The sequence below is a fragment of the Monodelphis domestica genome, chromosome 1, assembly GCF_027887165.1.
Source record: "Monodelphis domestica isolate mMonDom1 chromosome 1, mMonDom1.pri, whole genome shotgun sequence".
Lineage (NCBI taxonomy): Eukaryota > Metazoa > Chordata > Mammalia > Didelphimorphia > Didelphidae > Monodelphis > Monodelphis domestica.
This window is the reverse complement of record NC_077227.1, coordinates 523,800,363-523,819,141: the sequence shown is the minus strand read 5'-3', so window position 1 is coordinate 523,819,141 and position 18,779 is coordinate 523,800,363. Positions and strand designations below refer to the sequence as shown.

General features: G+C 37.7%; 1 protein-coding gene across 1 annotated transcript in view; it reads left to right on the top strand.

Annotated features, from left to right (window-relative positions):
• The first annotated feature begins 17,809 nt into the window (after positions 1-17,809).
• NLRC4 (NLR family CARD domain containing 4) overlaps positions 17,810-18,779 on the top strand; it is a 38,154-nt gene continuing 37,184 nt past the window's right edge. The window contains 2 exon segments of the mRNA XM_056817410.1: positions 17,810-17,848; positions 17,850-17,946. Coding sequence (XP_056673388.1) covers positions 17,810-17,848; positions 17,850-17,946 — 136 coding nt within the window.

The following is an 18,779-nucleotide window of genomic DNA, read 5'->3' as shown; positions in this document are numbered from 1 at the left end:
AATCCATCTCTAAGAGTCTATTTAAAGAACCCCAACTTAACCCTCTTATGCATCTTTAAAATAACTTATGTTACTTAACTCTATTTCCTACTGAACTCTTAATTAACTCTTAACAATTATCCTATTACATTAGGAAGTGTCTGAAGCCAGATTTGGACCCAAGACCTCCTATCTCCAGGTCTGGCTTTCTGTCCACTGACCTAGCTGCCCCTACCCAGTGACTATTGAAAAGATTTTATTTAGTTCTTTGGATACTTTGATGACATATAAAGAACTCTTTATAGCATATGTAAGGAAGATGACCCAAGAGAAGTATAATTTGAGCTATCTGAAAGAGAAGTACATTCCAGCAACCCCCAAGATATGAAGTATATTATTTTTAATAAATGATAGAACCAAACAAGCTCTCAGAACCAGAATGTGGTAGTGGAATACTACTTGTGGCACATTTTCTAGATTTTTACTAGAAAAAATTTACAGAGAAATATATGGGAAGTGAAATAAGTAACCTGAAATTATATACATAAATATAACTAAAATAATAATTTATTTTAAGGTAAGGGAAGGAAAGGAAAGGAATTGGGATGATTTATCTAAAACAAAAATCAAGTTGTAAATCTACACTATCTAATACTTGTCTACCTACAAATCTACTTCCTACAACTAGTTAAATTAAACCCCCTTAGTTAATATATAATAAAATGGGAAGGAACTGAAGGTAACAGGAACTGGGTTCAAAGGAAGGCTCTCACTGACAGTTGTCCTCTGGACTCTTGAGTAGCTCTGTTGGAAATCACTCTCAGCATCAACAGGATCCACAAAGAGAGGCAGAATCACAAGGAAAGCCACTGGAGAGAGAATATCTAGCTCTCTAGGTCCTCTCTAGAAGAACCAGACAGAAACTCCTCTTCTGACTGCTTAACTGTCTCTCCCAGAAGAATAAACTGCCTGTCACTTCTCCAGAGCCTGGAATCTTGCCCTTGCCTCTACCCTGAAGGACTTCCTGCTCCTGGTTTGTAGCATTGCTCTTGCTCCTGCTAATTTCCCTTTAACAGAAGGCAACATAGTCTAATGGACAGAGTGATAGAATTGTAGTCAGTCAAGAGCAGGTTTGATTCTTGAAGCCACAAGCAAGCGTTGTAGTCAGAGGCAAATCACTTAACCCCTCTCTGCCTCAAATTCCTCATTTATAAAATGAGGATAATAATAACTATGATATTTACCAACAGTTATAAGGAAAATCAAAAGAAATAATACATGCAAAATATTTGCAAATCTTAAAGCATTATTCTAAATGTATATTATTCTAAATATGAATCTTTTAAAAATAATTCAACTATATCATTGTTGCAAGCATATCACTAACGATGACAGTCAGAATTTTATATAGCACTTTGAGGGTTGCAAAATACATCAACCATATTATTTCATTTTATTCTTTCAACATTCCTGTGAAGCATGTACCATTATTATCACCCTTTTACAGATGAGAAAATTGAGGTTTAGAGAGGATAAGTGTTTTCCTCATGGTCACACAGTCAGGATTCATACATACCCTCTTCTTCCTGACTCCAAGTCCAGCACTCTAGCCACTATGTCACACTGCCTCTTACATATGGAACAAATATTATGGTTATTTTAGGCCATTTTCATTGAGGATCAGATATCAATTATGATGATGATGATTTTTTAAAAATTCTTTTGGTTTCTACAGCCTAGATCAGACATTAATGCCCTCTTTAAGAGCTAGCATTCATATAGCTTTTTAAGGTATGCCAAATGATTTACAAATATTAACTTATTTTATCCTCATGACAAACCTAGGAGAATATTCCATTATTACTCCTATTTAGTAGATGAGAAAGCTGAGGCAAATGTAGGTTAAATGATTTACACAGGATCACACAACTGGAGGGTATGTTGGGTTGGATTTGACCTCAGAACTTTCTGACTCTAGGTCTAGCATTCTATTTCTGAGCCACATAGCTGCCTCATTCTCCACATCGCTATCTGATTTCAGAGGAGCACAAAATTAGATCCAGAAAAAAAACCCCTCTAAATATCATCCAGTTTAATCCCTTGTTTTATAGATAAGGAAAGGGAAGCCAAGAGAGATTAAATGGTCTGCTCAAGTCATTTTGGCAGAGACATAGAACTGTGATCCAATTTTCAAGCCAATATACTTTCAGCTGCACCATGAATGAACAGATGGACTCCTGGGATAGACTTCTCTTCCCTCTGCCAGTTTTTAAATTAATTAATTCATTCTTCTATCTCTTGTTCCTTTCCATTCCTACTTCCCGAGGTCTGACCTTTATTACCTGTTATATTTCAATGGCCTTTTAATCAGCCTTTCCAATCCTGCCTCCATTACTCTCCAATTATCTTTCATATCGATGCCCGACTAATCTTCCTAACATATAATTCTGATCATGCCACTTCCTTGCTTAGAAACCTCCAATGATTCTTTACTCTCTGCTAAGTACAACCTAAACTTGGATATAGACAGAATATTTGTAGATGTTGAAGAAACCTCAGAGACACCTTAGTTTGGCAGTAAAGCTGCTCCCAAAGCTGACTCCAACCTACCAGGACAAGCTTTATCTAGAAACTCTGGCAGCATTGTTTAGTGAAAAGAGTCCTGGGAGGCTTAGTTTCCCCATCTATAAAAAGATTATAATATTTGTACTAGTTCTCTTATCTGTGAAGAGAATGCTTAAAAATCTCAGGATGCTGTATATATTTAAGCTACTTCTTCTCTCATGAACCTTAGGTTCCAGCTAAACTGTAATGTTTGGCCTTCTCAAAATAAATCCAAATCTTTCTGCCTCCTTGCCTTTGCTTACACCAGAGGTGTCAAAATCTAGGCTTGATAGCAGCACCTGGCCAGAAAACTCTGGCATGGGGCCCCAAACAGATTAAAATGCAATTAGGAAGTGCTTAACAAAATAAATAAAAATAGAATACAATATAATCTTAATTTGTGGTTTTCTAAATTAATATGCCAGAGGGATCTATTTTGATTGGAATTTGACACCACTGGATTGATTATACCATTTCTTACAGTCAGAAAATTTAGTCCTTTATCACTACCTTACTTTCAAGACCCAGCTCAAATATCAACTATGTAATCCACAAATCTTCCCAGATTCCACCCTCCTCTCCACTGGCCAGAAATAATCCATCTCCTTCCTTTGATGTCTCAAAGTAGTTTGTTTATAGCTTTACAGGTCCTTATTACACTCGATGTATTATATTCATTTGGGTATGAATTTTAACTTCCCTAATAGACTTAGCACCCCAAAAGCCCATGCCTTATTCTTATTTCTCAACTTCCTGGAAAGGCAGCTGAATAGTGTTATGGATTAGAGTTTTGGGCCTGGAGTCAGTATGACCTGAACTCAAATATGACTTCAGTTGCTTATTAGCTATTTGATCTGGGTAAGTCACTTACCTATTGTCTTTCTTATTTTCTTCAATTGTAAAAAGGAGTAATATTACCACCTACTTCATAGGGTTGTTGCGATGATTATATGAGGTAATATCTATAAAGCACTTAGTGTGGTGCCTATCACATAGTAAGTACTCTCTTTTTCTGTTTTATTAATGTATGGAATGTGATTTCTTCCCTGAAAGTTATTTTAGCCACATCCCATAAATTTTGACATATTATTACAACAGAATAATTTTCTTTCCAAAAATTATTATTTCCACAATTTATTTGATTCATCTATGTTTTTAAGATTTCATTATTGTCTCCATTTGGGTCTGTGCCTTTTGTTTGTGGTCTCTGCATGGATTACTATTTTTATTGCATTTTATGTTCTGTAAATGGAGATAGAGGATAGATTGAGGAATAGAGAAGTCAATTCATTTGGAATGGGAATGGAAATGATCATGAATACTGATTTTGGATAGATAGTTTGAGAACAGATTGAGGAGGACTTTAAAAACTAAACAGAATAGTTGATGATTTATCCACAATACAAAGGGAAGCCACTGGAGTTTATTGAGTGGGGGAGTGACGTGGTCAGATCTGTACTTAAGAAAATTTACTTTGGTACCTCTGTGGAGGATGGATTAGAGTAAGGTAAGACTTGAAGCAGGGAGACTAATAAAAAGGTCACTGCCATGGTCTAGGTAAGAGTTGATGAGTGACAGTACATATTAGAAAAGGGAATTATGATTACTCCCAAAAGGCCAACCAACCAACTAGTTTTTATTAAACACCTATTGTGGGCACAGCTAGTTGATTCAGTGGATGGAGAACCAAGTCTGGAGACAGGAGTTCTTGGGTTCAAATCTGGCCTCAGATATTTCTAGTCACTTAATCCCAATTGCCTACATGTTACCACTCTTTTGTTTTGTAACCAATATTTAGTTTAAATTCTAAGACAGAAAGTAAGGGTTAAAAAGGAAAAAAAAAAGATTAGTTTGACAGTTGAATGAAGTATAGACTGGAATAAAGGCAGGCTTGAATCTAGGAGATCAATTTGCAGGCTATTGCAAAAATATAGGTGTGAGACAAGGAGACCTGCAGTAAGGGGGTGACAATGTCAGAGGAGAAAAGAGGCTGTATGTGAGAAATGTTGCAAAGTTGATATTGATAGGCCTTGGCAACAGATTGGATCTGGGAGGTGAAAGAGAGTGAAGAGTTTAGGATGACACCTAGATTGCAAGCCTGGGTAACTAGGAGCATTTGGCAAGCCCTTTATGAGATAATGTAAAGTGAAACCATCAAATGGAGTATGTATACAGAGCAACTGTATTAAAGGAAGAGCAAATGAGAATTGGAAGGAATTTATGGGAGTGACTAGAAAAGTTATGATACATTAATTGTTCTATTTACATTCAAAGTCCTTCAAAACCTAGGCACCTCCTGTTTTTCTGGTCATCTTACACCTTATTCTCTGACATTTAGTCTTCATTCTGGTGACACTGGCTTCATAGGTGTTCCATGAGCAAGATACTTCCAGACACTCAGCTCCCATCATTCTTCCTTGTTGCTTCCCAGGACTGGAATGCTTTTCCTCCTCTACTTCAATGGCCTCCTTGGTTCCCTTTATTATTATTATTTTTAATTTATAAAAACCATTGCCTTCCTTCTTAGAATCAATATTATATATTGGTTCCAAATCAGAAGAGTGGTAAGGGCTAGTGTATTAGTGGGGGACTTTGAAGAAGGAACCAAAGTTGCTAGACACTTGGGGATCAAATATAAGGTAACACTTCCTTCTTTCCTTCCCTTTCCTCAAGTTGGCTGTTAACAAATGGAGTCAGTTCTGACTAGACTAAAAGGGTAAGTGAAATTTCCCCTCAACCTCCTTCTTGAAATGATGTTCTTTGAAGTTCCTCTCCTAACACATTGAGTTTGATTTAAAATCTCTATTAAAATCAAGATTGTCTATTTATTTAGGTATAAAGAGTTGAAGGGTAATGAGGACAGAGGGAAAAGGAACTCCTTAGTTATTTCCTATACAGATCTTGGGGGTTTGAAACAGTGTGTCTTTCTTCAGGATAAGCTCTGAGGTTCCCCCAACAGATAAAAGCCTTTATCCTAAAAGTGTCACCAGTTGACAGATAAGATTTCTGTAGCTAAGGCAAAAGAATTGAGAAATTGGGAATTGGGTATCTTCACAGCAGAGGTTTAGTTCCTTCTCCCCCTCAGCTCCAGGAGCAAAGAACCCCTGGTTTCCCCCAATTGCTGTCTTTTTGAGCTTGGTTGAAAATTTCCATCCCATCCCTCAAAGTCAGCTGGGGTTCCATTTCCTCTTCTCTGTCAAATTTAGTTTTTCCATTGCTTCTGGCCTTTCCCTTTTATACTATTAAGGGTAAAATTAGGGTTGTTATTTAACATATTATACCAGTGGTTGCCAGGAATTAAAAATTCAATTCCAATAAAATACTCAAGTCAGTTTGGGATTTTTATGGTGATTTAATTACAACAGAGGGAAGAAATTAAGAAGAAGAGAGAGAGGAAAGGGAATTAGACTGCTCTGGCAAGCCAGATAGGAGTTCAGAGGCCTAGGCCAAGGGATCTTCTCAATTTAGCTTGGCTTCCAGCCACAAGGCCTCCTCCGAGATGAGGGGCCTCCTAGGAGGATAGCACTTTAGGAGGTAAAGGAAAAGAGGAATCAGCCTAAACCACTCACCAAGCACGCTAAAAATGTCACCAAGAGCTCCCAACACTGAAAGAACCCAATGTCTTTGAGAGAGAGCCATGTCTCCAAGAGAGAGCCATGTCTCCGAGAAAGAGCAAGAGAGCATGAACCAGACCCTAGCAAGAGGAAGTGATGTGAAATATATAGACCATTCTTACATCACTTCTTCTGTCTCACATGTACCAAAGGTAGCTTAAGATTGACTTAGGACAGCCCAGGGGGTCTGTCAGTTGTTTCTTATTTGTCACTTGCTAGCACATGTCGGTCATAGGCCATCCTCCTCAATACTTAATCCTTAAGTAGGGGTGTATACATTCCTGGTTGCTAGAACTCTAAGACTAAACAGGGTGGAGAAAATCTAAAATTCACAATACACTAGGCAATGGGGGGTTAAGTGACTTGCCCAAGGTCACACAGCTAGGGAGTATCTGAGGCCAGATTTGAATCCAGGTCCTTCCAACTCCATGTCCCATTCTCTATCCATTGAACTATCTAGCTGTCCCCTCCTTGGTCCCCTTTAAGTACCAACTAAATAAAATGCTACCTTTTATAGCAACAGTTCTCGACCTCTCAGTTTGTAGCAATGAGAATACATAATGCATATCAGGTATTTACATTCTGAATCATAACTGTAGCAAAATTACAGTTTTGAAGTAGCTACCAATAATTTTTTGGTTTGGGGTCACTGCAACATGAGGAACTGTATTGCGGGGTCATGGCATTAGAAAGGTTGAGAGCCACTGTTTTACAGGAATCCACTCCTAACCAGTTTTAATTCTAGTGCCTTCCTACTGTTAGTTATTTTCTGTTCATCCTGAATATAGCTTGCTTTATATTGAAGTACTGGGATTATAAATGATGTTATTGAGGAGGATGCTGTGGTAAAATACTTTGCTTGATATTCACAAAGTATCTTTCAGCTCTCCTCTCTGAAGGAAAGGCAGTAATAATTTCCCTTCACTAGGCCAGTATATGACTATGTGAAGACTGAATATTTATAGAAAAGTTAATTTATTTATAATATATAACAACAACTAAAGTAAAGATTAGTAACCAGGATGCCTTGGATCTAAGGAAACTAAATATTTATGTATTCTTCTACATTTGCCAAGGCACATAGCACAGAGTGGGCATTTATTAAATGCTTGTTGACTGACTGACTGAGAGTTTAAAGTTGGAGTTGACTGCATCCATAGTCACTGTTAGTTTTTTTGTAAAAGGTTTATCTTTTTTTAATTGTGAATCAATCGATGGCTTTACTTTAAATTTTTTTTTTAATTTATTAATTTAGAGTATTTTTACAAGGTTACAAAAATCATCTTCTTCCCCTCCCCTCCCTCAAGACCCCTCCCATAGTCGACACACAATTCCACTGGGTTTTACATGTGTCATTGGTCAAGACCTAGTTCCATATTGTTGATGTTTGCACTAGGGTGATTTAGAGTCTACAACCCCAATAATATCCCCATTGACCCATATGATCAAGCAGTTGTTTTTCTTCTGTTTCCACTCCCACAGTTCTTTCTCTGGATGTGGATAGAATCTCATAAGTCCCTCAGAATTGTCCTGGATCATTGCATCGCTGCTAGTGGAGAAGTCCATTACATTTGATTGTGTCACAGTGTATCAGTCTCTGTGTACAATGTTCTCCTAGTTCTGCTCCTCTCACTCTGCATCAATTCCTGGAGGTCGTCCCAGTTCACATGGAATTCCTCCAGTTCATTATTCCTTTGAGCACAATAGTATTCCATCACTAACATATACCACAATTTGTTCAGCCATTCCCCAATCAGAGGGAATCCCCTCATTTTCCAATTTTTGGCCACCACAAAGAGTACAGCTATGAATATTCTTGTACAAGTCTTTTTCCTTATTATATCTTTGGGGTACAAACCTAGCAGTGCTATGGCTGGATCAAAGGGCAGATGGTCTTTTAAAACCTTTTGAACATAGTTCCAATTTGCCATTCAGAATGGTTGGATCAATTCACAACTCCACCAACAATGCATTAATGTCCCAATTTTGCCACATCACCTCAAGTATTCATTACTTTCCTTTGCTGTCATGTTAGGATGGCTTCACTTTGAACTTATTCCTTACCTCTTCTTGTAGCCTCTAACTTCTTTCAAAGTTACTTTCAAGTGCCTCCCTCCTAAGTAAGATCTTTCTTGAATTCTCCCAGCTGCTAGTGTCTCACCACTCCACACATTTTGCTACTGTTTGCTCTCTGTATATTTTCAATCTGTTCACTTGTGTGGATGCTGCTTTCCCTTGACAGGATGTTAATTCCTTTAGGTTTGAATCTGGTTTATTTTTGTCTTTGTGCCTCCAGACCCTAGCACAATATCCATAGTGTAAGTGCTTCATAAATACTTGTAGATTGGTTGGTTCCCTAGTCTTGGGGGAATTTGAGAAATCCCTTTTCTTGCACTATCATTTGTAGTAAGGAAGAAGAAAAGAAGGAAGTTAATTGTAACAGCTATAGGAAAGTTTGGTCATCCCTTTCCTCTTTCATGGAAGACCTCAAAACTACATGATATAAAAATTAGTGAGATGATGAAAGGAAAAAAAATATCTTTATCCTCAGGAAGGAGAAGCCACTAGCTAGCTAGATTACAGAGAGCTGGTACTATGAGGTCAGTGGGTGGGAACCAAACTAAATTTAAACATTACAATTTTGGACAAGCTTTATCTATAGAGTTATTTGAATGCTGAATTTTGTGATGCTTGGACTTTACTGAAGGACTTGGCCTTGGCTCTGAATAACCTGTAAGAACCATTACTATGGGAGGCAGGAGAGGGCAGTTGGGTGGCTCAGTGGATTAGGTGCCAGGCCTAGAGATGGGAGGTTCTGGGTTCAAATCTGACCTCAGACACTTCCCAGCTGTGTGACCCTGAGCAAGTCCCTTAACTCCCATTGCCTAGCCCTTACTGTTCTTCTGCCATGGAACCAATACATAGTGTTGATTCTAAGGTGGAAGGTAAGAGTTTAAAAAAAAAAAGAACCATTACTTTGGTAAGACATAAGTGGTTGGTAGATAAAGTGGCTAACTTGCATATGGCATGGATAAGTGATCTGAGATGTAGTTTATCCCATCATCAAGGGCAACTGTAATCTACAGCTTTGCAAAGGGCAAACAAAGGGCCATACAGACACTGCCAGTAGCCTCATAGGGAAGAAGCATAAAGGATCCAGGACTGCTGGGGCAAGGTAATTCTCTCCTGTACTTTGCTATCACTAAGAGGGATGTTGGCTAGAATGATATTAAACATATATCAATTATCTGTGGTCTAAGAGCATAATAAGGGGCTCAGAAAAAAGGCATCTTCTCATAGAGAGGATAATATTTATCTAATTATTGACCATTTAGCTCCTTCTCACTAACTTCTGGTTACTCCAAAGACCATCATGAATTATGAGGATATCCCTTTATCAAAGTAAGCAGCCAACAGAAATTATATAGATAAGAGCAAAGGAAAAATGCCCAAGATTAAATGAAATCTTTAGGAACTAGAATAATTATAGGGATGGAAGAGGAGAGGGGGAGGGAGAATCTACTTTTAGCAATCTCTAGGATGGCAGAGCTGGAATCCAAAGGAATTGGCAGGAAGAATTCTTCCTATCTCCTGTATGTAATTACTTCTCTCAATTTGCTTTTCTCAAGCTCCTATTCTGGAAGTGCCTGCCTTTTCTACAGTGGCAAAGATACAGAGTCAGGAGAATTGAAGAATACTTTCATAACAGCCCTGTAATTTAGGTAGAACCATTATTTTTGTTACTATCATACCCATTTTACAGATAGGAAAACCAAGTTTAGGAGAGAGGTGAAAAAGTCAAAGCTAATTAGTGTCTGAGGCAGGATTTGAATCCATCTCTCTGAACTCATCTGAATTCCAGGTCTAGTCCCATTACCCAGTCCACATTATCCATGAAGAATCTCATGAGACTATTAAGGGGCTCAAATACAGTCAATGTTTCAGAACTCTCCACAGTCAATGAGGCAGATAAGACTGACCAGAATTAGTGATGTATTGGGGATTTTATAGGTCATGCGACTATTGGACCCCACTAACCTAGCCAAGCCCATAGAAGCATCCAGTCCTTAGTTACTTCATAAAGGCAAAGAACAAGTTCCTAATTAATGTCTAAGCCCTTTCCCCTACATGATACACAACAGAAGGCCTCATTTCATTCAGTCCATCATCCTTTGCTAACCCCTAAGCCCTTGCCAAGGCATCCATCCCTCACCTACCATAAAGATACCCCAGTACATGCCGTATTCCAATAACCCTGTTCTGGAACCTCATTTCCCTTTATTTCTTGTCAATAGCTTTAAATCTTGCGAGCCTCCTACTTGGTCTACCTGCCTTGTCTCTCCTCTCTCCAATTTCCAACAGCCAACAAAGTAATTTTCCTAAAACACCAACCTATTAACTCTAGGATAAAATACGATCATTCTTTTTTAATGTCAATTTTTTGTTTAATTTTAATCTTTTTAGAGCTTTTACTTTCTGTGTTAGAACCAATACTGTTCTGTCATTAAGGCAGAAGGGTGGTAAGGGCTAGGCAATGGGGGTCAAGTTACCTGCCCAAGGTCACACAGCTAGGAAGTGTCTGAGGCAAGATATGAACCAAGGACCTCCCATCTCTAGACCTGGCTCTCAATCCACTGAGCAACCCAGCTGCCCCCTTGTTTACTTTTTATAATGCATGTCATTGTTAGAATGGTACTATGTGGTATTTAATTTATATGTAAGTATAATCACATATATTAAAGATATATGTGCAAATTTTTTTAATGATAGGAGTGGACAATCAAAGTGTTTGTAGAACATTGATCTTGGGTACATATTTAATTAGTCCAGGATTTCCTTTCATTATAAAGAACTCCAAGATGATGTGCTCACCTTTCCTGGAGGTGCTAAGGTCCTTCAACTTCCCATATGACCTGACAAGGCATGGGATAATGTCATGTAACAGAGATTAAAGCCTGGAAGGCTGATCTTGTTACTTAACATTATTATTGTCCAAAATGTTGAGTAACTTGTAACACCAACCCAATGCAGAAGACCTATCCATACTCCCACAATCTAGGGGAACACTAACAGGGATACACAGAAAATCCCCCAAATAAAACCAGACCTTTGGAATCGCAGTGCTAGGTCAGAAAATGATCTCTCAAGTCTCTCCCCCTCTTCCTTCTTCCAGCCCACAGCATAATGGGGATGAGAGCCTGGGACCCTTCTTGCTGTCTACAGAAAGAGAATTGCCTTCCTGAAACACACCAAATATCCTGTCTCTTTCTTTGTAGTCATTCAAACTCCAGTCACTTTCACAGCATTAAGCAGTTCTTTCTTGATCAGAATCAAGTAGAGATTCTTGGATGTTTCCTGAACTTGCTGAGTGATAAAATTGTGAACAGGTCAAGAATTTTGTATATATTTTGTTTTTATCAGAATTAATTTCTTTCCTTTTTTGGGAAACCTTGTTTTTATTTTTTACTATGAAAATTTTCTGATATGCTTTTAAAAGGATGTATATAAAACTATAAACTTCTACTACTATATTACTATGTAAAAGTTTGTCTTATAAAAGTGCATCACCAACTTAGTATTGCACTAACAAAAATCATCATTTATTTGTGGCCCCTTCTGAACTTTTTTACTTTCTTCTATTTTTTTGCTTTATTCATGTTTTTTCTTTTTTTAAATCTCTATCACTTTTCACTAACTCATCCCACACACAACCCTCTTCAAGAGAAGCTCTTTTGTGACAAATCAGTATATTTAAATAATTATATTTAATTATTTATTATACATATTTATTATTATATTATACATAACTAAACACATTGGCCAAGAATCAGAATTAATTTCCAGTAGGTTACTATTTACTTGGTTACTCTATTCCTACTTTATTATTTCTGTGTACATTTTATAATATGATATTATGAAAATATTGTTTAAATAATCCTTCTGGTTAGGTTAGGTGTACTTTCACATCAATGTTTTATTTCCATTTCCTTTTGTCCTCATGCAAATAATCACTGTATTTCTATCCACAGGTTTGGGTATTCTATATAAACAAAAGCTTTCCTAATATAAAATCCTAATTTCTCATCTCCCTTATTATATATATTTTTATTTTCAAAGAACAAAAATCTGTTTTTTCTCTTTCACCTCCATTACCCCATATTGAAAGAAAAAAAAAAACCTTATAATAAATATATAATTTTAAGCAAAATATATTCTCACACTGGCTATGTACAAAATATACATTCTATTCTGCTCTCTTTGTCAGAGGGAGGGCAACATGCTTCATCACTGGTGCTCTGGAATTGTGGTTGGTCATTGTGTTCATCAGTGTTCTTAAATCTTTCAAAGTTATTCGTCTTTATAAAGTACATTTGTTTACTTATTTATTTATTATTTTAACCCTTACCTTCCATCTTAGAATCAATGCTATGTATTGAACTCAAGGCAGAAGAGCAGTAAGGGCTGGGCAATGGGGGTCAAGTGACTTGCTCAGAGTCACACAGCTAATAAGTGCCTGAGGTTGGATTTGAACCCAAGACCTTTGGTCTCTAGGTCTGGCTTTCAATCCACAGAGCCACCCAACTGCTCCCTTATTTGTTTCTTTTGAACAAAATATATACCTTTTTCTTGCCATATTTAAGACATAAATCCCATCCTACTATTTTAGGGATGTTTGAAAGAATGTATTCATCTTCTTGTGTCAAATTTCCAGTTCATTTTATTATTTATATTGTGTGCATTAACATATAGACACCTTCATAATACTATTTTGGAATCTTTCCTGAGAGTCGTCATGTCTTATATTTGTATTGCCTTCTGCATTACCCATCTTTGCTCTTATTTCCAAACTGCTGATTTTATAACTTTGGGGAAGCTGATTAACCTTGCCAGGCCATTTTCCTTAAGTGTGAAATGATCTCTAAGATCCCACCAGCTTTAAATTTTCCAGTCAGCTAATCTGATTATAGGATTTAATCATAGGATCAAATTTTAGTTTTATCTTATTCATTTTTTAATCTTCCTGTCCAGTATCTTAACTTAATATTTTAGATGTTTGTTAATCATTCTAAAGGAAATAATGTAAAATTTCCAGATTTCCTCATTTTACAACATCTGCAAACTCCAGGGTGAGGGGTGGAGGTGGAGAATGGTTAGGGGAAAAGAACCTTTTTTGATTCTTCCACATTCTTTTGACTCTCGTTCTGGTATAAGACATGAAGTTACCTCAGCTGAGTTAGCAGAAGGCCCAACTTAACCAGGGAAGAGTTGAAGGTTTACTGCTTGCTGTGCAGACAGCACGCATGTCCTTGGGCTACTTTTGTTCTTCTAAGTCAGAGCCAGGGAGTACTAAAGATCACAGGGCAGATTACATTATTATGGTATGTAGGAGGATTCACTAAGAAATATTTCTTAGATAAAATAAATCAGTTTTGGTAGTAAATGAAAATCACATTTACAAAGCAGATTGATTTATTGTGATTATTTGTGTTTTAAAAAAATTTCACTTTACAAAAGAATTTCCTAGCCTGATATAGTATAAAGAGCTTGAATCTGAAATCAGAGAATGTAAGTTAAAATTTCAGTTCTGTCATTTTTTAGGTTAATTTGAGCAAACCACGCACCTACTCTGGGCTCAATTTCCTCATCTATAATGACCTGTTGCATCTTCCCAACTCTAAATTTATGATTCCATGAGTTCCTGTGATATATAAAAATCAGTTTGATTTTTTAAACCTTACCTTCTATCTTAGAGTCAATAATAAGTATTGGTTCCAAGGCAGAACAGAGGTAAGGGTTAGGCAATGAGGGTTAAGTGACTTGCCCAAGGTCACACAGCCAGGAAGTGTGAGGTCAAATTTGAAACTAGGACCTCCTGTCTCTAGGCCTGCCTCTCAATCCACTGAGCCACCCAGCTGCCCCCTAAATCTGTTTTTAAAGCTTTAATTTATACATAGCTTTTTAAAAGTTTACTTTTTAACATCTATTCTTTTGATTCTCAATTCTCAATTCTATCCCTTCCTCTCTTCCCCTACAAAGGCAAGCAATAAATTGTTGTTTAGCTATTTTTCAGTCATGTTTAATTCTTCATAGCCCCATTTGGGGTTTTCTTGGCAAGGCTACTAGAGTGGTTTGTCATTTCCTTCTCCAATTTGTTTTATAGATGCAGAAACTGAGGCAAACTGGGTTAAGTGACTTGCCCAGGGTTACATAGCTAGTAAGTATCTGAGACCAGATTAGAACTCAGGTGTTCTTAACACCATGCCCAGCACTCTAGCCACTTTGCCACCTCGCTACCCATGATACCCATTAAATATATGAGGTTATACAAAACATATTTAAATATTAGCCATGTCCTACTCCACTCTAAAAAGCAAGACAGATAAGTGAAAATCCTTCAATTTACATTAGTTCTCTTGTTGGAGGTGGAGAGCATTTTTCATGATGAGTCCTTTGGAATTGTTGTGGATCACTGTATTGATCAGAGCAGCTAAATCTTTCACAGTTACATTTCCTCATTACAACATTGCTGTTACTATGTACAATTATCTCCTGATTCTGTTCACTTTACTTTGTATCAGTTCATATGAGTCTTGTGAATTGTAGATTTACTCCACCCTGCTTAGTCTTTAGAATTTTAGCAAACAGGAATGTATACACCCCCACTTAAGGATTAAGACTGGAGGAGGAAGGTCTAAGACTTGTGTATGCTAGCAAGTAACAAATCAGAAACAACTGATGACCCCTTGGGCTGTCCAAAGCCAAGTTTAAGCCACCATTGGTACATGTGAGACACAGGAAGTTATGTAAAGAGCTGCTTTTATATTTCATGTCACTTCCTATCAGAGGGACTTTGGTGGTGGTACTGGACTTGGAGGGCTGGGGCATGGGACCTCAGACTGCTTCCCTGAGATGACCACGTGGTGAGTGATAAGACTGACTCTCCTTTCCTTGGCTCTTTCTGGAGGCACTATCTTCCAAGGAGGCCCCTCATCTTAGAGGATGCCTTGTGGCTGGAAGCCAAGCTATATTCTGGGAAGGCCCCTTGGCTGAGGCCTCAGAACTCCCCCTGGCTCAGACCAGGCCAGAGCAGATCTTCCCTTTCTCTTTCTCTCCCTCATTCTTAATTTCTTCCTTTTATTGTAAATAAACCACCATAAAATTCCATCCTGACTTGAGCATTTCATTGGGATTTAGAATTTAAATCCCTGGTGACCACAAAAAGATATATTCTGTATCAACCGTAAAAATTAACCTTAACAGTCTTCTGAGTTTTTCTGAAACCATCCCACTCACCATTCCTTATAGCACAATATTAATCCATTACATTCATATGCCCAAACTTGCTCAACCATTCCCCAGCTGCTGGATATCCACTCAATTTCCAATTCTTTCCCAAGACAAAAAGAAATGCTATAAATATTTTTGTACATAGAGTTCCTTTTCTTTTTCCTTTGATCTCTTTGGATTACAGACCTATTAGAAATATTGTTGAGTCAAAGAGTATGCACAGTTTTGTAGCATTTTAGGCATAGTTCCAAATTTGTTCTGCAGAATGGTTGGACCAATTCATAAGCCCACCAACAATACATTTGTGTACCTATTTTTCCACATCCCCTCCAACATTTATCCTTTTCCTTTTCTGTTATGTTAGCCAATCTGATAGTTGTGAGGTAGTACCACAGAGTAATTTCGATTTGCATTTTGCTAATTATTAGTGATTTGGACCATCTTTTTATATGATTATTGAAACACTTTGATATGTTCTTCTAAAAACTGCCTATTCACATCTTTTGATCATTTATCAACTGTAGAATGGTTCTTATTTTTTATAAATTTGGTTTAGTTCCATATGTGTTTGAGAAATGAGACCTTTATATAAGAGAAACTTACAATAAAGATTTCTACACCCCACCCCACCCCAATTTCCTGCTTTTCATCTATTTTGGCTACATTGTTTTTTTGAGAACAGAGAAGTGATCGAGTATAGAGAGAAGGGGATCTAGGTATTCCTGACATATAAGTAAGTGAATGAAAGTGTGGACAAGAGAGGTGCAGACTGCACTGCAAGTACTTGATTTACAAGGAAACCTCATGCAAGAAGGAAATGGAACTTTGGCTCACAACAGGGGATGGGACTGGAAACTCCAGTCAAGAAAAGCAGATGGACAGTTGCAAAGGACTTCTTATCCCTTCTGAACTGAAAGGGGAAGGAGCAACCTCACTGAGCTTAACCTGCCATAATCCCTCATCGATCTGAAGAACTTAGATTAGCCACCTTTCCTCAATAGTGGTGGATAGAGACTTTTTCCCCTTTGGGGGAAGGCAAGAGACTATCCACCCAGAAGATTTTCCATTGATATCATCAAAAGCTGTATCTCTATATTAGGAAATTATACCGGCCTGACTCCACAATGGTCCACAGGGACTCAGGGGACCTGAGTCCTCAACCCCTGAAGGGAATTTAGGTTGAAAATAGAAATAGGGATTTCCTATTTTCCCTTTTCCCTAAACCTAACATTCCTGAATCCCCAAATAATAAATATATCTTATAAATTACAGAAGAACTAAACATTTCATTCTTCAAAATGTACTAAGGGAGTCATCCAGGGAAGAGAACAGAAATCAGAGATTGAAGGGGATTTCCTTTTTACCTTTCAGTTCTGGACATTGATCCAACTTCACTTTCTCTGGGGCAGGTCTGCCTGGGAGAGTAAGTAGTGCTTCTCTTTATATGTTCTCTCCCTCTCTGAGACCTGTCAAGTTTTGGTTCCTGATCCCCCACTAGTACAAAAGCTAGGTAATGCATAGATATGCATTATAAATTAGAGAAATGCAAAAGAGAGTGGATCTGGAGTCAGAAAGAAATGAGTTCAATTCTGTCTCAGATTCTTACCAGATGTGTGACCCTGGGCAAGTCATCTACCCCTCTTGGCCTCAATTTCCTCACTTGTAGAATGAGCTGGAGAACAAAATGGTAAACCACTCCAGTGTTTTCCCCAAGAAAACCCCAAATGGGATCATAAAGAGTTGAATAGGACTGAACAAGTGAATGAAAAACTTGGGAAAACATGCATAGTTAGAACAGAAAGGCAAAGATGGCTATCCAGAGCAAGAATTGAGAACAAGGATATGTCATTTGTTCAAGCTGATAGAAGAGGGAGGAGGGGTTAAGAAATAAGAACATCTGACATTGAAATAGTAACATGACATGAGTCCAAAGGAATCTCTAGATTTTGGCAATAGACTCCCCTCTCCAAAGTGCTTTCTTTTTCTCTCCAAAAAATTTTTTTCCCTCTCCTCAGGGAATTTCCTAAAGAAAAATCAGGGCTTTTATCCAAAAGATGGGAATAGTTGGGGTTTTTTGAAACCCTTGCTTCCTGTCTTGGAACTGATACTAAGTATTGGTTCCAAGGCAGAATAGATGTAAGGACTAGGCAACTGGAGTAAAGTGACTTGCTGCGGGTCACATAGCTAGGAAGTATCTAAGGCCAAATGTTACCCTAAGATCTCCCATCTCTAGGCCTGGATCTTTATTCAGCCACCTAGCTGCCTTAGTGGGAATAAATGGCAAGCAAATTCAGAATGACCTTTTTGTATTAAACATTGTAAACATGGAATCAGAAGTATTTGTTGCTTCAAGAGAAATCATTTGTAATGGTTTAGAAGAATGGCCTGGAAGTCTGTAATCTTTTCTTTAAATCTCTGGAGAAATGGAACTATTCTCTGTCTCAGGATTTGCATGGACAAAGTAAACTTTAATTTGTTTTTGTCTCTAATCAGTGGTTAATTAGTTCAGATGAGCCATGACTCAGACTATAACCTGTTTTTACTATCCCTGCAGCCCCATCTTTGGCCTTTTCTGGTGCTAATGAGCTCTATCTGATATAGCAATAGACACCAGAGCCAAACATAGAATTTGAAAGACTTTGAGTGAATTAGGAGCCAAATACCTGAACCAAACCTTGGTCTTAAAAACTTTTATCTCTAGGGATTCTTTCACAGGGTAAATGACCGAAATGACTACTTATTCCATCCACTGCTACCCAAATGTCCAAAAATAACTTTATCAGGTTAGCAGAAAACTAAATGGTGATAGACAGACAATAGATAAATAAATAGTAAATCAAACCCTGATCTGAAGGTTTGCTGATTCCTGAAGTAGAAATGCTCATAATGAAATTTTAACAATTGGCTCTTTGAGCCAATTCAAGCTGGCTCCAGCATTCTTTTGGGAACATCCTAGCTTAAAAAGTTGATCTGAAGGTGTGCTTCTTTCCAGGAACCCCAGATAACATTGTCTTATCTCAAGTACAGCTTACTATTTGTGCTTTTGCCTCCAACCTGCAGAGAATTCTCTTAGTTTGCATTTTGATAATCACAAGTGAAAGTCCACAATGACAAATTCTTGGTGATACAGTTTGGTAGGAGCTCTGGACTAAGTCAGGAAGCCTTGATTTCAAATTCTGCCTTACTCTCTGTCTAGCTCTGTGACATTGGGACAACTACTTAGCCTCCTTCAGCCTGTTTTACCATCTCTAAAGTGGGTGTAATGATAATACCTATTTCCCCAGATAGTTGTTG